Source organism: Grammomys surdaster, unplaced genomic scaffold (assembly GCF_004785775.1).
Source record: "Grammomys surdaster isolate TR1022 unplaced genomic scaffold, NIH_TR_1.0 137, whole genome shotgun sequence".
Classification (NCBI taxonomy): domain Eukaryota; kingdom Metazoa; phylum Chordata; class Mammalia; order Rodentia; family Muridae; genus Grammomys; species Grammomys surdaster.
Genome location: NW_021604595.1, coordinates 3,357,238 through 3,374,349, shown reverse-complemented (window position 1 = coordinate 3,374,349; position 17,112 = coordinate 3,357,238). Strand labels below are relative to the sequence as shown.

Sequence of the window (17,112 nt, the reverse complement as noted above, 5' to 3'; positions counted from 1 at the left end):
GGAACTGCACTTAGAGTCCTAGCTTTACTACCTGACAGTTGTCTGCATGGGTTTTCTCACTGACCAGATGAAGATACAAAATACATCTTACAATGCTGATGGCAGGTTGGGCTGAAGAGATGGCCCAGAAGTTATGACACCAGACACTCTACTAGAGAACTAGGGTTAAATTCCCAGCACCCACATGGCAGCTCACAATTGCCTATAACTTCAATTCTAGGGGACCCTCTTCTGGCCTTCCAGGTCACCTGCAAGCATGCACATATGCACAAATAAATAAATTAAAAAGATAATGTTGATGGGCAGATCAGATGAGCTATTACTTATTGAAAACTCAGAACCTTTCTAGGCATATGGGAGAACTCAGACAGACAGACAGACATAAAACAGACGCTAGTATCGGTTACATTAGGGCCACATACGTGCACTCTAGATTCTCATAAATTCTTGTGTTGCTTTGCAAGCCTGTCTGCAGAGGGAGGGTTGGGTACCAGCATCAGGAAATGAATCCTAACAAAGGGATGCTCTTTGCTTTGGTCCTCCCCACCCCGTCTTATGCTTCCGTCTTTGCTTTCCCACCCTCTTCTGGGTTCTAGGTAAGCAGAACAGCAGGGCCATCCTGGCCTTCGCCAATGCCTTGTCATGAAGCACAACAAAGCCCCTACTTAGGAAAGCCCAAGAGAGGATGACTGGGGTAGGGGGAGCGAACCCCCTAAAAAGGAAAGATTTTGCCAGTCTGTGCAGCTGTGTCTGTCTGATAAAGGGGGTGATGTCTCACATCTCCTCTTCTGAGCTTTCATATGCTAAGAGCATTCTGTGCCAATATTATGTTACAAGGTCAAGCTGCACGAACTTGCTCCTGAATATATTTCTCACCGTCACGTTCTGCTGAAGACAAGACCTCAAATTACAATTGACCAACAGAAAGAGATAACAACAACTCTGAGCTATTTTCTGTAGAACTCGGAATAATGATAGCAATTACGCTGATTACAGAAACAGTCCTGAGGTAATTGGTATTTATTCTGTGCAAACCACACACCAGGCATTGTTCTAAATGCACGGTGGCATTTAATCTTCAGCAGCCTGAGGAAGCCGCTACTGTTCAACCTCCCCTCTACAGATGGGGAAACTGTTGAACCACTATCAGGGATTGAATGTACTTGAACCTTTGGTCCCCAGCTGGTGGCGCTGTGGTGGGAGGTTGTGGAGCTCGTGGGGGATGGGTGGTGGAAGGATGGGGAATGGAGGGTGGGGCTGATCCCTGGGAGTTAGGCCTTGAGGTTTGAGTTCTGCCTCTGGACCACTCTTTGCTTCCTGATCTACACATTCAGAAGACAGCCAGTTCCCACAGCCTCAGCCACTCTGCTGCTTTCCGCTGCGATGGGCTTTCAGCTGTGAGTGCACGTATAATTTTCCCTCCCTTCTGTCGCTTTAGCCGGTTGTAATAAAAGTGACAATAAAGATAACTACACCTAGGCTGAGCTGTGGACCGCCTGTCCACACAGGACACACAGGCGCTGTACCACTTGCCGAGGAGCAGGGCTAGACCACAGGACTTTACTTCAATAAATGTCCTATACAGAAACAATTGCAGACTGCCATTTGTCTTCCTTCAGGCTTACTGAAGTTACAAAGTTACAAACACTTTAACCTTGTGTCAGAACCACTGGATCCTTATAATGCAATGAGCCGCTACCCTCCCAAAACAAACAAACTTAGAATTTAAGTCATCCCGGTTGCTCAGGTCACCTTACTTGTTAATGTTGCTGCCTTCTTTCAGCCTCTCGCCTGCAGCTCCGGTCTTTGACACTCTCTCACTCCCTGCCAGGTCTACCAGGCTCACCTTGCTGACTTTCTCCCCGGAGTTCTAATCGTAGGAAATAAAAGAGAAACAGTACAGGTGAAGGAAGATACACAGATACCGACGTATTTACTAATACTGTGATCCACACCATCACAAAGAGCTTGGGATCTTAACCTGTTCACAGCTATTTCCGCCAGCAAATTGTTTCCTAGTAAACAAATTTTAGATCTTTGTATGCATGTGCGGTACCTGTGTATGTATGTCTGTGTTTATGTGTGTGAGTGCCAAAGAGTAACCCAGGTGATGGCCCTCATCTTCCACCTTGTTAACAGGGTCTCCTTTGTTCACTGCAGTGATCCAGGCTAGCTGGCCCAGAGGCTTCTGGGGATTCTCCTGTCTCAGCTCTCTCCTCTCATTTCATTCTGGGAGTGTTGGGGTTACAGATGTGCACTGTCACATTTGATTTAACATGGGTCATGGGGATGAAACCCAGGCCCCCATGTTTGTGTGGCATGAGCTTTAGCTACTAAACAATCTTCTGAGCCCCTAAGTGAAAATTTAAGAAGGTAAAGAAATCTAATATTTTGCTCTGCAGCTGGTCAGAAGGTTTTCCAGACATCCAGGGTTGTCAGAAGTATTTCCAGGATAGTCAGAAGTCTAGACTTCCAGGATAGTCAGAAGTTAGAGGTTTCATGGACCTTGGAGGAAACACTAGCACATGAAACTCCTTTGCATTTGGGTCAAATTCTGCCTTTGAGATATGGGTTTTAGATAGAATGTTACGGTTTCCTTTGTAACATCTCACAGTAGCTGTGAAGTAGATTTGATTGTTTTTAAGGGAAATTTTAGTAAGAAAGAACACACATTTAAAAGTTGTTTGGAGATATCACCATGATAGTAACGATGCTTGGACACAAAATCCATTTTTTCTTTCCCAGACAGTCTCAAAAAGTAGAAGATGGTCTTGAACTTCTGATTTTCCTGCCTCTGGGATTTATGCAGCAGTGAAGAATCAAACCCAGTGGAGAATCAAACCCAGGGCTTCACACATGCTAGGCAAGCATGCTACCAATGGAACTATATCCCAAGCCCTGAAAATTCCAACTGGAAAATGCCAGTAGAAAGGCGGGTGGTAGCGGCACAAGCCTTTAATCCCAGACTTGGGAGGAGGAGGCAGGTGGAGCTCTGTGAGTTCAAAGCCAGCCTGGTCCTTAGCCTCTGAATCCAGCCATGACACACTTCCCTGTTCACACTCTGAGCTCTCCAACCTTGACAGGTTCCGCCTGTCCCTCACCCCAGACTGTAGGTCATACAGCGTCTGCGTGACGATGATGTTGAACACGGCATGGGAACGGCTGCTCTCCTCATTCATGTTGGTCGCTGCTACCGTTCGAGACTTATTTCCCTCAGACATCAGTGACTCGATGTCCTAGAGGTAAACACCGAGACAATGCTGTGAGCAAACACAGGGGTGCAACCCCACACCCTGAGACCCCATGCCTTGGCCATACCCATTCATAGACATAGCTAGCCTCTTTTCCACACAGCAAGGCTTGGACCTCCTCCCCACTCAGAGATTTCCTCTCTCTCTGCCCTAGCTCTTCTTGCCCTGTAAACATCCCATTTGCTTTCTCGTAAGTTCCCAGAAGAACAGACACTTACTGAGCACACTCAAGGACAGTTGTCACCCCATTTAATTCTAACTGTCTTATGCCTGTAACTCCCGGTATGACTGCCTGTCCCTGGCTATCTGCCTCCCTCTGCGAGTAGCTCTGGCTCTGCAAGAGAATGGAACGTTCTCCTTTATCTTGGTGTCTTCATTCCTCGGACGCACCTGGAACTGCTGGGCTCCTATGAAATGTTTGCTGAATGAGTGTTATGAAAGGAACTCTCGGCACGCCAAGCCGTACAAGTTCATGGAGATCATCTAAGATTCCCCATGGCTAGGGAGAGGCAGCTCTCTGGTGCGAATGGAGCTGCCTCACTGTTATTCATAAGTGACAAGGCGGGGGGGGGGGGGGAATGGGACTGAGCTCCATCACTCCATCACAATTAGCTGGGAAACAGACTTAGTCAAAGTGCTGCCTCAGCACCTTTGAATCAGCCAGGCTCATTCACATCAGAAACTTCAGTGCATTTAAACTGAAGGGTAAGTCCAAATCGAACTTGAGAAATACAGCGTGTTTTCATTTAAATAGCTGCGTGATGACCCTCACCTTAGTTTTAAGCTTTACTGAGTCTCAGATGATAATGGGTAATCATAAGATAATCTCTTATACATCCTAAGTAAATACAGGGGTCCGTTCATTTATTTATTCTCTCAGTCTCATCTGCTTCTTCAGCAAGAGAACTAGAAACCTATGTTGTAAGACTTCCAAGGTAATAACTGTAGAAATGACGGCAGGACATTACGTCTGGGTATAAAAGTCATGAACTGGGGAGAAAACAGGTAAGTCCTTGGATAAAGCAGTGAAAAGCGGGGAAGCCAGCAGACCGAAGAGCCTTAAAAATCAAGGCAGGGCCTCTGCCTACAAAAAGGGGGTTAGTTACAGTTAACTACCAAATACCAAGCAGACAACCAGAATACTCAGAAGGATATCGCTAGCCACCTGGGGGAGGCATTTCGATAGTGGCAAAAGGGAAACACTCTGCAACCTGAGACTGACAGACCTTTCAGCCTCACTGTGAACTCTTCACCATGAGGCAGCCAGAGTGTGACTGAAGGACATCGTTCCTGGGTGTGCTGATCTGTATTCGTGAGGAGGAGCGTTGATATACCATCCCATATCCACAGGAGAGTATGTTCACTATCATTTACTGATGTAATGCCTTTTTTTAAAAAAACGAGATCATAAAAAAGACTCTCACCTCAAAGCTGGTGACGGCCAGTTGAGATAGACCATCGACATAAGGCCCCAGGACCTTATGCTCACGGACTTTAAGAGACTGCCTGCTCCTATAGGAGGAAGAAGAATCAATCGAGTGAATCTTACCACATTTGGAAGCTTCTCCTTTTCCTTAAGCACTTAGAAATTCATATTACAAACTCAGAAGGATGTTTTAGAGATTAGAAGGTGCTCTAATGGCCACTTTATAGCAAAGCGGCATTACACATGAGAAATGCCTTAGACTCTAGTTTCAAACTGCAATCCGATTTTAAAACATTTCTCTCTCATCCCAAGGATGAGGGAAACCAGCACATAACCCTGGCTGGGCTCCCGTAGTGGAGGATGGATACACCTACACATTCTTCATAAAGAACATCTTCAATTCCTTTTGATAATCTCTTTATTTATTGGGAATTCCAAACAATGTATTTGATCATACTCTTTCCCCTTGCCAGCTCTTCCCATATCTCCCCTACCAACCAGGTTTCATTTTTTTTCCCTCTCCCTTAAGGTTAAATTTTTTGAGCAAATACTGAACAATAATAAAATATTTTTTTTAACATTTTTACTTTTCCAAGTTTCACTGATATCTGTTAGCCCCATGTGGGCAATTTTATATAGAAAGTCAGGTGATAACACAACTGTAGCCACTGATGTCTGATACTTGAATTAGCTCTGCTGATGACAATACTGGGGCTCTAGTTAATTTGTGTGTGTGTGTGTGTCTATGTGTCTGTGTGTGTATGTGCCTCTGCCTCTCTGTGTGTGTGCCTGTGTGTGTGTGACTCTGTCTGTTTGTGTGTGTGTGCATGAGCACACACACGTTGACACTAGTATACATATGGAGGTCAGAGGGAAGTGGGTTCTTCCCTTTTACCACGTGAGTCCCTGGGATGGAATTCAGGTCACTGGGGCCACCATGAACCATCTCACCATCCCTTTAGGGATCTTGTGAATTTTAAATGGTTATCTCTAATTTCAGACCCATTTGATGGTTATCAGACCAATGAGCTTTAAAGCTTGAAGCTATAAGGTGTTTCCTGGTACTGCAGGTACCATCTTTTTCATGGCACATGGTATTTAATCGTCTTTCAAAGAGTTAATGTCTGGAGTCTCTCAGATGTGGGTAATCCCGGTGCTTCTGAAACACTTGGCAACGTTTCAGAAGCATTTTTCAGGTGTCCCGTTTAATCTTACTTTTGAGGATGAGAAGTCAGTGTAACTATAGTAACTCTGCCAGACTCAGGGACCGACCAGTCTGATAATCAAGATCGCTGCTGTCACATATACAACCCAGCAGTTGGCTCACTCTTACCAACCAGATTTTGTGTAGCTCGACTGAATAGCAGGAATTAAACGCTAGGCCTTTATGCTGATAACGGGAATTCTTGCATTCTGTTAGCACTCTAGTTAATGAAGCAGGTGCCTCTATATCCTGTGACTCATGGTCTTATCCTCAGAAGAATCCTCTAGAAACTCCTGCACCTATTTCCTAGGAAGCTTGTTCATGAGCACCCAGAGCAGCAACATACAGAGGCGAGAAACCTGCGCATGCGCACTCAGAGCAGCACTCTACAGAGACGTGAAACCTGCGCATGAGCGCCCATAGCATCATTGTACAAAGACACGAAGCCTGTGCATGCGCACCCAGAGTAGCACTATATAGAGATAAGACACGAAGCCTATGCATGATGGGAAAGGAACAGTTTTTGATCATTCAACAAGATGTTAAACAATAGTAAACGCTATCACATTATTAACCCCTAAGTAAAAATGAATGAATATATGCTGTTGCTGTTTATACAAGGCTAAAAATTGTACAAAATCATGGATAAATGCTACAGAAGAGAAAGAGGATGGTAAATTTACAATTCCTAGTAGTATTTACCTCCAGGACCAACAAGGAAGGGAATAAGAGTCCAGGGAAACATAGAGAAAGATTGAAAATTACTGGCTAGATTCCTCTTGCTAAAACAAGTGGGTGTGTAGGCAGGGGTTGGCTTTACTGCTCTTTATACCTGACAAGTGTTCTTTTGCATAAACAGTTAATAATTCTTTAAAGTAAACACAAACGTTTCAATGACTGGGGTGGGGGGAGGCATTCTTGATGTCCATAGCGTTGTTAAAACTCTTGCTTTCATTGGAGACCACAGGGCTGGAAAGTGGGCAGACATGTTACATATTCCACAGCTGCTAAAACTATTGGAAAATATTTAATGATAGAGCGAAGTGTTCATCAAGCTACCCAGGAAATTGTGGATATTGAACTGTTATTTATCAAATAGCTTGAAGACCTGAGTTCGTCCACACACGGCATGTCTGAAACACAGCAGGATGACACACCCAAGTGTTAACCAAGGTGACTCCTGAGTGACAGGGTTAAAGGTCAGCTTCATTTCTTACACTTCACCTGCTTTCTATATTACATTCCAACTATCTAATTAGTTTTTAAATCAATGCAAAGCTTGACTGGAAAAAAAAAGAATTTATGACTCAAACTCACCTAGTTTTTAATCACCTAGTTTTGTTTTGTTTTGCTTGTTTAGATTTTTTTTCAAGGCAGGGTTTCTCTGTGTAGCCCTGGCTATCCAGGAACTCACTCTATAGATCAGGCTAGACTCAGACTCAGAGATCAGCCTGCCTCTGCCCCCCAAGTGCTGGGGTTAAAGGTGAGCCATCATCACTTAGCATCACCCATGAAAGACAAAGATGCCTGGGTTTCACCTGTATCTCCCGAACCATTCAGAATGGGAGTGGGCTCAAGCCATTGAAGATCCTCCCACATGCTCCCAACAGAGGATCAGGGAAGGAATGATGGCTACAACCCTCCCGCCACTTCACCTCCAATTTAGAGTTGCTGTTTTCCAAAATAAATGCAAGGACCAATATGCAGCTACTAGCACAATTTTCTGAGTCTTTGAGACAGGGTCTCACTACATAACTCTGGCCTGGAATTCATTATGCAGCCTAGAACAGCCTCAAACAGGCGGTGGTCCTCCTCTGAGTGCTGGGGTTAGAGGCATACATCATTCTATTCTATAATTATTATTCATCTTATGTGTATGAGTATTTTGTCTGAACAAATCTTTGCACCATGTGTGTGCAGTACCCACAGATAACAGAAGAGGGTGACAGATCCCTCGGGATCAGAAGTATAGATGGTTTGTTAGCCACCTTGTAGGTGCTGGGAATGAAACCTGGGTCTTCTCGAAGAGCAGCCAGCGTTCTTAACCACGGAACTATCTCTTTGTAGGAGGAGCTAGGGTGGGAGGAGTAAGGAGAGGAAGAGGGACAGGAAGAGGAGGAGTTAGGGGAGCAGAGATATAGGAGGATGGAGAGCCACACAGGTATGGAGAGCAGTCACGGGTAACAACTTTTACTTAGGTTAGCTAATTGGGAAACAACTCTCTTTGTATGGGCATATTGTTATTGAGCTTTACCAAACATATAAAGCCTTTGATTAATCTTTAAGCATTAGAGTCTCATTTTTCTACTGGGCCCGTGTGAATGGCGGGATGGTCTGGGCAATGCCCAGCCTTGCAGACACAGCGTGGAAGATTGGCAGAGCCATCTTCCATGCTGGCATCTTGTGGGTGGCAGGGCTGGTGTTTCTGGCTGGCCAGTTCTAGCTGCGGCTGTGGCATGTGGCCTCCGGCCGAGAAACATGGTGGCTGGGCTAGGCAGAGCTGCCACAGCTTAGATAGTCGGTTTGACCAGTGGCTGTTTTTAAATAATTACAACAACATCTCTCAGCCCCTATAACTTCATTTTAATCAACAGTCCCTGATTACGAAAACAATGCCAGTGGTAAACACATCTTTTCATTCGTACATCTGACACACGGAAAGGCTTTGGGAGCCTCCTCATTTTTAGTATATGAACCAACATCGGAGCAGTGACCAATGGTCCAAATATGTAGACGACCTGGCAATTTTCATGTTAAGATCATTTAAAATGGCTCTTCCTAACTCACAGCTTCATTCCAAACCCTTGCTTACCCTTTGGGGTCCAAGAGGTCCCGAACCTTCTCATTATAGATTTCCATGTACGATACTTCGACTTTAAAGGTCTGTGACTCGTTTTGCTCCAGGGAGATCCTCTGAAACAGAGCACAGCACAGCCTTGGGATAAGGCCTAGCTGCTCTGCATGGCCCATCATGGAGAAGGACTTCCCAGAGCCTGGAAAAGAGCAAGAAAAGGGTGTGAGGACAGGAGGGAAAGCAAGCAGATGCTACGGCAACACAAGATGCTCCTGCTCAGCAGCCAAGGACACACAGAAAAAGTGGGGCACATTTGGATCTCAAATCCAGACCTCTCAACAACACAGTTACTCTCCACACTAGAACCCCTGGTCTATCTCTGTAAGGTTGGGACTGTCCACACTAGAACCCCTGGTCTATCTCTGTAAGGTTGGGACTGTCCATTATGATCAAATGAGTGTCTAGAGGTGCAGTGCACCCCAGGAAAGCAAGCGAGGTAAAATCTCACGCATTCATTATGTAGTTTGGAAAGAGCCGTGTACGTATGAATGTGTATACATGTGCCTATGTGTGTGGAGGGCAGAGGCCAGCTTCGGTTGTCACTCCTTTCTACCATCCTTAGTATTTGAGGCAGGGTCTCTCTGGGCTTGGAGCCTGCCAGGTACGTGAGACTGACTGGCCAGTGAGCCCCAGGGATCTGCCTAGCTCTGCCTCTGACGCACGCCATCATGCCAGGTTTTCTATACGGGTTCTGGTGATTAAAGAAGTGATATCTACATGCCTACACAGAGAGCCTTTTATATGATAAACAATTTTATCAGCTCTTGAGAGAGTTTTACTAGGTATGGTGGTTTGAATATATTTATCCTATGGAGTGGTACTATTGAAAGGTGTGGCCTTGTAGGAGTAGGTGTGGCCTTGGAGGATGTGTGTCACTGGGGGGCTGGGCTCTTAGACCTTTCTCCTAAGCAGGTGGAAGCTGGTCTTTTCCTATTTGTCTTTGGAACACGAGGTAGCCTGCCATGATAACAATGGACTGAATCTCTGAACCTGTAAGCCAGCCCCAACTAAATGTTGTCCTTTATAAGAGGTCATGGTGTCTCTTCACAGCAATGGAACCCTAACACCGGGACATGCATTGCATACACAGTAAAATCCCAGCATCACTAAGACAAGCAGCCTGTCACAGCTGGTCGTATGACATGCTAAATTACCTGTATTCTCTTCCCGGCTTTCTGTAGCCATGTGACTTAGGGGGAGGCAGTATTATTAAGGATCACTGTTTATTTCTACTCTGAAAGAACAACAGCTCAAAGCGGGAATAGCTGGGTCCCAACTGTACTTTGGATTTGCCTGTTTTGCTCTACCTGCTTCGGGTTAGAATCTATCATCATTTTGGAACCAAAATGATGGTGAAGGGGGGGGGGACTCTAAAAATATTATATTGATTCTGCCAAAACATTTATACTGTGAAACTGATGATTGCTTTTCCAGTTCAAACACAGGTTAAAACTATAATTTAAGAAAATGATGCTTAATAGTACGGAACTAGCCACACTCATTAACACCGAGATTAGGCAATTACCGGAACTGATGTATTTTCAAAAAGTGGGATAGCTTTGATTGCATAAGTCAGTTCAGCCCAAGATGTCAGGAGAATTTTTCTGCATTTCTCAAATTCCCCCAGCCTTTTAAATGTTAAGAAATTATATATATTTAAGATATGGATGTAGCTTGGTGGTGCACGATTCATGCTTGGCACACAGGAAGTCCTGTGTTCAAATCCTCAGCACCACAAACAAACAAACAAACAAAACAGAGAGAAGGAACAATTATTTATTTAGTCTTTTAATTTAAGCACTAGGGATTAAATCCAGGAGTTTGCACGGGTGAGGCAAGCACTTGTCCAATGAACTACATTCTTTCAAACACTTGTTTAATATCATCAGCTCCAATAAAAGCAACACCTTACCTGTCTGGCCATATGCAAAAATACAAGCATTATATCCCTGAAAGGCTTTCTCAAGAATTCCTTCCCCGAGGCACTTGAAAACGACTTCCTGACCTAGAAAACAAGACAAACATTTAAGACTTATTGGTTTTGTGTGCATGGGTACCCACAGAAGCCAGAAGGTGTCAGATTCCCTGCAGCTGAAGTTATATGCAGCTGTGAACCACCTGATATGGGTATGGTTTCTTAGAGCAGAAAGTATCTTAACTGCTGAGCCCAAACAGATATTTAAAAGTAAAATTTAAAAAAGGGTGATTTGTGTTGAGATGTGTGTGTTTTTATAAAAAAGAGATGCAGTTTTATTTTACGTGTATCAGTATTTAGCTTGCATGTATGTGTTTGTATACAACATGCGCAGTTCCCTCAGAGGCCAGAAGAGGGCACTGTATCGCCCAGCACTTGAGTCACAGACAGTTGGGAGCCACTGTGAGGGTTCTGAGAACTGAACCTGGGTCCTCTGCAAGAGCAGCAAGTGGTCTTAATGGCTGAGGTATGGGAAGCCCTCTACTGATGTATTAGTAATAACCTCTTAGTCCCCTCCTCTCAAAATTTACTATACAGCTATACGTAAGAGCGGCAAATGCAGGTTCATATAGATGGGGATTGCTTTGTTGCCGCTGTTCATCTCAACTTCACAATTCCCAGTGAACCTCTTATCCCAGCCTGCTTATCAGTCCAGACTCCAGGCATGGATACCCACAGCTGGCTTGTAATTTTAGTTTTGTTCCTAAATTACTGTTGCATATTTGGATAAACTCACGATTCTATACTGGTGCTTCTTTGACATTTCTCGGGGTGGGGGTTAAAAGTTTCGTCTCCATTGTTAGTAGGCTGTACAAAAGCATTGTCAAAGTTGGTTTCCTTTTCTTCTTTAGAAATTGTATCTAAATGTTAGCACGAACTGTCTTGTCTCCCCATCTGGGTTCAGTTTCCCACTAGTGAGAACCCTGAGTACATTTCCTTATGCCTGCTTCCTCCCCATACAAGGTGTTTTGCAGAGTCGATGGCTAGGAAACTGCTCACTGGTGGTGGTGGTGGTGATAACGGCTAATATGGACTGTCAGTCAGTATGACGGGTTCTAGAATCCCCTAGGCAGCAAGCATCTGGGCATGTCTTTGAGGGATTATCTGAATTAAGTTATCTATAGGGAAGGCCTTGGATGTGGGCAGGAGCATTCCATGGGCTGGCATCCATCCTGAACTGAGTCTAAAAGAGAAAACGAGCTAAGCAGAACTGCTCATAGCTCTCTCCTTCCTGACTGCCAGCATAGTGTGGTCAGGAGCCTCTCGCTTCTGCTGCCAGGCTTGCCCTGCCCTGTCATGATGGAGCTCCTCCGGAATGCTGAGCCTAAAGGACTCCTTCCTTCCTCAACCTGCTTTGACTAGGGTACTTGATCAGGACAATAGGAAAAGTAAACAAGCTGTTGCCATTCACCAACTCACTGATCCGGACAATGGGAACAGTAACCAACATGTTGCCATTCACCGATTGGCAGGTCCACTCGGTCTACACTCCCACAGGAGGACAAAGACAAGTTCTCTTTCACTAACTCTTGCTTTATCTCAGCTCCTGGGGCTTCTACCAATTGTGTGGTGGGACAGAATATAGTTTAATAAGTATTCAAGGTGGCATGTGCTTTCCTCTCACTGACTATCGAACAACTAAGAGAATTACATTAAACTTCCTTCCCCCATGTTCCTGTGGTTACTAGAACATTCGCTCTCATAGCATCTGCAGTTACAATTGGCTTATGTACTGTTTCTAGCCCTGGGATGAGCACACCCTGATGTCAGAGATGAAACTCTCATTTTCTTTGTAATCCTAGTGCCCAGTATAAAATACTTAATAAATATCTGTTGAAAGATAGGACTTGGTTTAATCGCTTTGTCCTCCGTATATTTGAAAATCTCTTCATATTCAAACACAACAAACCGCAAGCTATTGGTGGCATGTTTCTCTTTGACAGGAAATTGGATAGGATTTTAGCACTGCCGTGTGGTGTGTCACAACTTCAAGGTAAGACTCTTCGAAACCTGTCAACAGGAGACTAGAACTGACACTTCAACCACGGGGCTGCCAAAATGAAATTCTGGTAACATCAAATATTGCTGAGTTGTAGCAGCAGGCATCACTTACAAACCTCTGCTGAGAGAATCACAAGAGGCCATTCGTAAGGAAAACCCGACAGGAGAAGGGAATAAGCTTCCATTCTAACCCACTGTGCGTGCATATCTGAGAGTCGCTCTCCCCACATGACCCTCATCAAACAAGCTCTGGTCATATTGTTTAACGTGCTAGAAACTGCAGCCAAGTTAAGTACCCACCAATAGTGTGAGGTTGTATACCTTAAATGTAAGCATTTCAGAATGAAAAAACATATACTTAAAAATAAAAAATAAAGCACTTACATATGTCAACAATTGTAATAAGAAACACTGAAGAAAAAAAAGCCATGTCATAGTAACTATACAAAATGTAAAGACTTAGGCATTATAAGGTGTGAGACACCCACACAGAGAGAAAGAGGTGGGGGGGATGTTAAAGTTTGCAAAAGGAATCAGAAAAAATATTCCAAATTTACATAATCTTCCCTCTCCGTCTCTAATATACCATCCGATACACTGCTTACTCAAAACACGTTGGTAGAACCCACAGATTTTAAAAGCAAACAGAATTGTAACAGCCTTTTCTAAACACACACCACGTTGTGAAGTATGCGTGCACACACCTCCAACAGCATGGCTCTGTTGGCTTCACTGTCTCTGACACACATACTGGAAAGTCTGCTCTGACGTCATGGTCTGCTACAAAGCTCCTGGGCTCCCTCCGCAAACACCAGTATCTTCTCCTGTTTCAAAGGGGACCTTCCTCATTCTATACACACTCTGGGCTCCAATTCAAAAGACAGCCCAGGCCCTAGTCTTGAGTTGAGCCTGGCCAAGGGAGGATTCAGAGTAAGATCAGCTGTGCTCAGGCTTGGTAGAACGGCCTGTGGCCCCCCCAGTCAGACTTAAGCCCACTCCAATGCTATATCAGCCCAAGCAGATACAGACTGCAGCAATCCTGTCTGCTCATCTGCACTGCTCAAGCACTTCCTAGGAAGGCACGGGAGGCAGGTGGGACAGGACATCTAACTACCTGACCATAATTTACAACTTCAATTCTTCTGACTTGGGGAATAAAATCAAGAATACTGTCTGTTGGTTCATATTCATCAATGTGATTGGCTTTAGACTCACCAGGAAACACATCTCTGGGCGTACCTATGAGGGTATTTCCAGAAAAAAGTAACAGGAGGAAAGACCCACCTTGAGTATACGCCATCTCCTGGGCCGAGTAAAAAGAAGCAAGCAAGCTGTGCATAGCACTCACCTCTCTCTGCTCCCTGACATCATGTGACTGGTACCCCATACCTCCTGTCACCATGCCCTTCCCACCATGATGGATGGTAGTCCTCCAAACTGCAAGCCAAATAAAACACCTTTCCCTGCTAGCGGCTTTCTGTCAGGGATTTGGTCACACAGCAAGCAAAGTAGCTGATGTAATTGGGAGGGCTTCAACGTGTCCTCCAGTGTTCATTGGTTGGAAACTGGACCTCCAGAGCAGAAGTGTCAAGAGGTGGTAGGGCCCTTTAAGAAAACACTAAGTAGGTCACAAGGGCTCCATCTTCATGAATGGGGAAATATGTCACAAGGGCTCTAACTTCATGAATGGGGAAATGCTGTGACAGACTCCTGATCCAGTCAGTGTCTTATCTGTAGTCATACTTTACAGATTTTTGTCTTTGGACACTCACAATACACAGGTATGGCAGGTGACCTATAAATATGATGACAGGCGACTGGGGTCTGAAAGCTAAGACCTTGTTGCTGGTGAGTATTATAGCTGGATGTTCACCCAATCAGGAACTCATGTTACGGACACTGGTAATCAATCAGTGGCTCTCACCCTTGTTCTCCAAGTGTGAGCTGGAAACTCTAAGAGCTTATCTGGAGCTTTGTTTCTTTGTTTCCTTGTTTATTTCTCATTCTGGCTTCAACTGTTAGACTATGACGTCAGGGCCTGTTGCAACTCTACAGAGCATAAGGCACGGGTCACACATTCATGTTTCATGACAGAATATAACCCAAGCTTGTCATATTTACACTACTTATTGTGTGGATGTGCAGAAGCATGTGTGGAAGTCAGAGTAGGAGATAATTCTCTCCTCTTCCCATTATGTGAGGTCTGGGACTTGAACTCAGGTCATCAGGCTTGGCAGCAACCACCTTTACCTGCTGAGCCATCCCATCAGTCCCATACTTTCTCATAGTTAATAGTTTCATTCATAACTGGGCTATGAAGAAAAATTTGAAAAACAAATTTGTGTGCATGTGTGTATATGTGTATATGTACCCATAAATTAAATGAATAAAGCAAATGTTTTTATGTATTTCTGGAGAGAAATGGTTTTCCTCCTTTCTATCCTTAAATAACAATACCAAGGCGCAACTTGGAAAAGAATGAAACAAAAAGAACTACTGTGAAGTTTACGTGTTTTCAGAAATTTATAGCTAGGTTCCATGAGAGACTGGAATATATTTTGTTATTTTGTTATAACTTCACATCTCAAAGGAAACGTAATTTTTTTTTTTGTTTTTCGAGACGAAACGTAATCTTTTTAAGACAAAAATCACGAATATTTCCTTCATCCATGTGAACATGTTTTTAAAACCTTTTAGTTTATGTGGTTTATGTGTATGTGCACATACGACTGCATGAGTGTGTGTTTATGTGTGTGCATGTATGCAGGGAGGTAAACTTTCAGTAGTCAGCACTCTTCCTCTACCCTGTGGGGCAGGAGATCAGACTCAGTTTTCCAGACTTGGTGGCAAGCACCTTCATTCACTGAGCCATCTCACTGGCCCCAGGTTTACTCTGATGCCTGTAGCTTCCTGCACTTTCCTACTGACTGCCGTTGCAGGAATTCCCCAAATTAAACTCTGTTTTTTCAGGGCCATGCATGAGGCCTTCTCTCTAACACTGCCATTGCTTCCCATTGCTCTTCATTTTGACTAGGTCAAGAGGGAAGAAGGCCCCATTTTGTTAACTCCTCTTTCTTTTTGTTCACTTAAGACTTACTTACTAGCCAGGCCATGGTGGCGCATGCCTTTAATCCCAGCACTTGGGAGGCAGAGGCAGGCGGATTTCTGAGTTCGAGGCCAGCCTGGTCTACAGAGTGAGTTCCAGGACAGCCAGAACTACACAGAGAAACCCTGTCTCGGAAAACCAAAAAAAAAAAAAAAAAAAAAAAAAAGACTTACTTACTTAATGTCAGTACACTGTAGCTGTCTTCAGACACACCAGAAGAGGGCATCAGATCACATTATAGATGGTTGTGAGCCACCATGTGGTTGCAGGGAATTGAACTCAGAACCTCTGGAAGAGCAGTCAGTGCCCTTAACCACTAAGCCATCACTCCAGCCCCAGCTCACTTACTTTTAATGTTCAGTAAATAGGCTGTCTGGGTCCCATGTCGCTTTATAAGCTGGCTGGTACAGCCCTTGCTTCTTTCCTGAATGCATGCTAAAGACATCAACTGTTGGTCTATCATTCATGTTCCAAGCATCTTTCCCAACTCTGTCACGAAAGAGTTTTATTATTTCATATTCAAATATTAAAAAGCACAGCTAGGTGGCAACAGTGAGAGAGTTCACCAATAGCCCAGCAGTCAACAGAGCGCTCCACCGTCTGATGACCGGATTTGTCCCCTGTGACCTACCGACTCCCTCACAGGCTGCTCTCTGACCTCCTCACTCACATACATATGCAATGTAATAAAAATAAAAATTTTTCTTCTCCTTTTGAGCCAGGTAACCCTGGCTGTCATGAAACTCACTCTGTAGACCAGGCTGGCCTCGAACTCAGAGATCTGCCTGCCTCTGCCTCCTGAGTGCTGGGATTAAAGGCATGTGTCACTGTTGCCCAGCCCTAAAAGTAAAATTTGTAATACCTAAATCCTTTTTCTTCCCTTTACATGTTTTGCCCACAGTTCTCACACCTGGATCACACGGGAGTTTGCTCACATTTTCCTTTAGTTGTGAGTGCGGCCTCTCACCGGCTGAGTGGCTCTGGGAAGACCTCATGTCTTCAAGTGGCAAACAGTGGGCGCTCTTGCACCTGACTAGGATGTCAGGACGGTCACAGAGCCAACACCCACGGTGCCTAGCCTGCGCAAAGCCACGGTGCCTAGCCTGCGCAAAGCCGGGGATGTTTCTTAGTCTTTATCTACAATGAGTATCATCTTGCCATTGGTTTGGTGCAAAGAAGGAAGTCACCAGCTAATCACCATTCCTTCTGTCTCGTGAGAGCTCTGTGCAGCTTCCTAGTTTTAAAGATGAGAGAGAGAGAGAGAGAGAGAGAGAGAGAGAGAGAGAGAGAGAGAG

The 17,112-nt window shown here is 44.5% G+C and overlaps 1 protein-coding gene across 1 annotated transcript in view; it reads right to left on the bottom strand.

The window, feature by feature from the left end:
- Window positions 1-17,112, bottom strand: part of Kif13a (kinesin family member 13A) — a 180,360-nt gene that overhangs the window by 69,848 nt on the left and 93,400 nt on the right. Inside the window, exons 5-9 of the mRNA XM_028763098.1 lie at window positions 10,648-10,740; window positions 8,694-8,874; window positions 4,676-4,763; window positions 3,102-3,236; window positions 1,758-1,870 (exon numbers count right to left, since the gene is read on the bottom strand). Of these exons, the coding sequence (XP_028618931.1) occupies window positions 1,758-1,870; window positions 3,102-3,236; window positions 4,676-4,763; window positions 8,694-8,874; window positions 10,648-10,740 (610 nt within the window). The remainder of the gene's footprint in view (window positions 1-1,757; window positions 1,871-3,101; window positions 3,237-4,675; window positions 4,764-8,693; window positions 8,875-10,647; window positions 10,741-17,112) is intronic.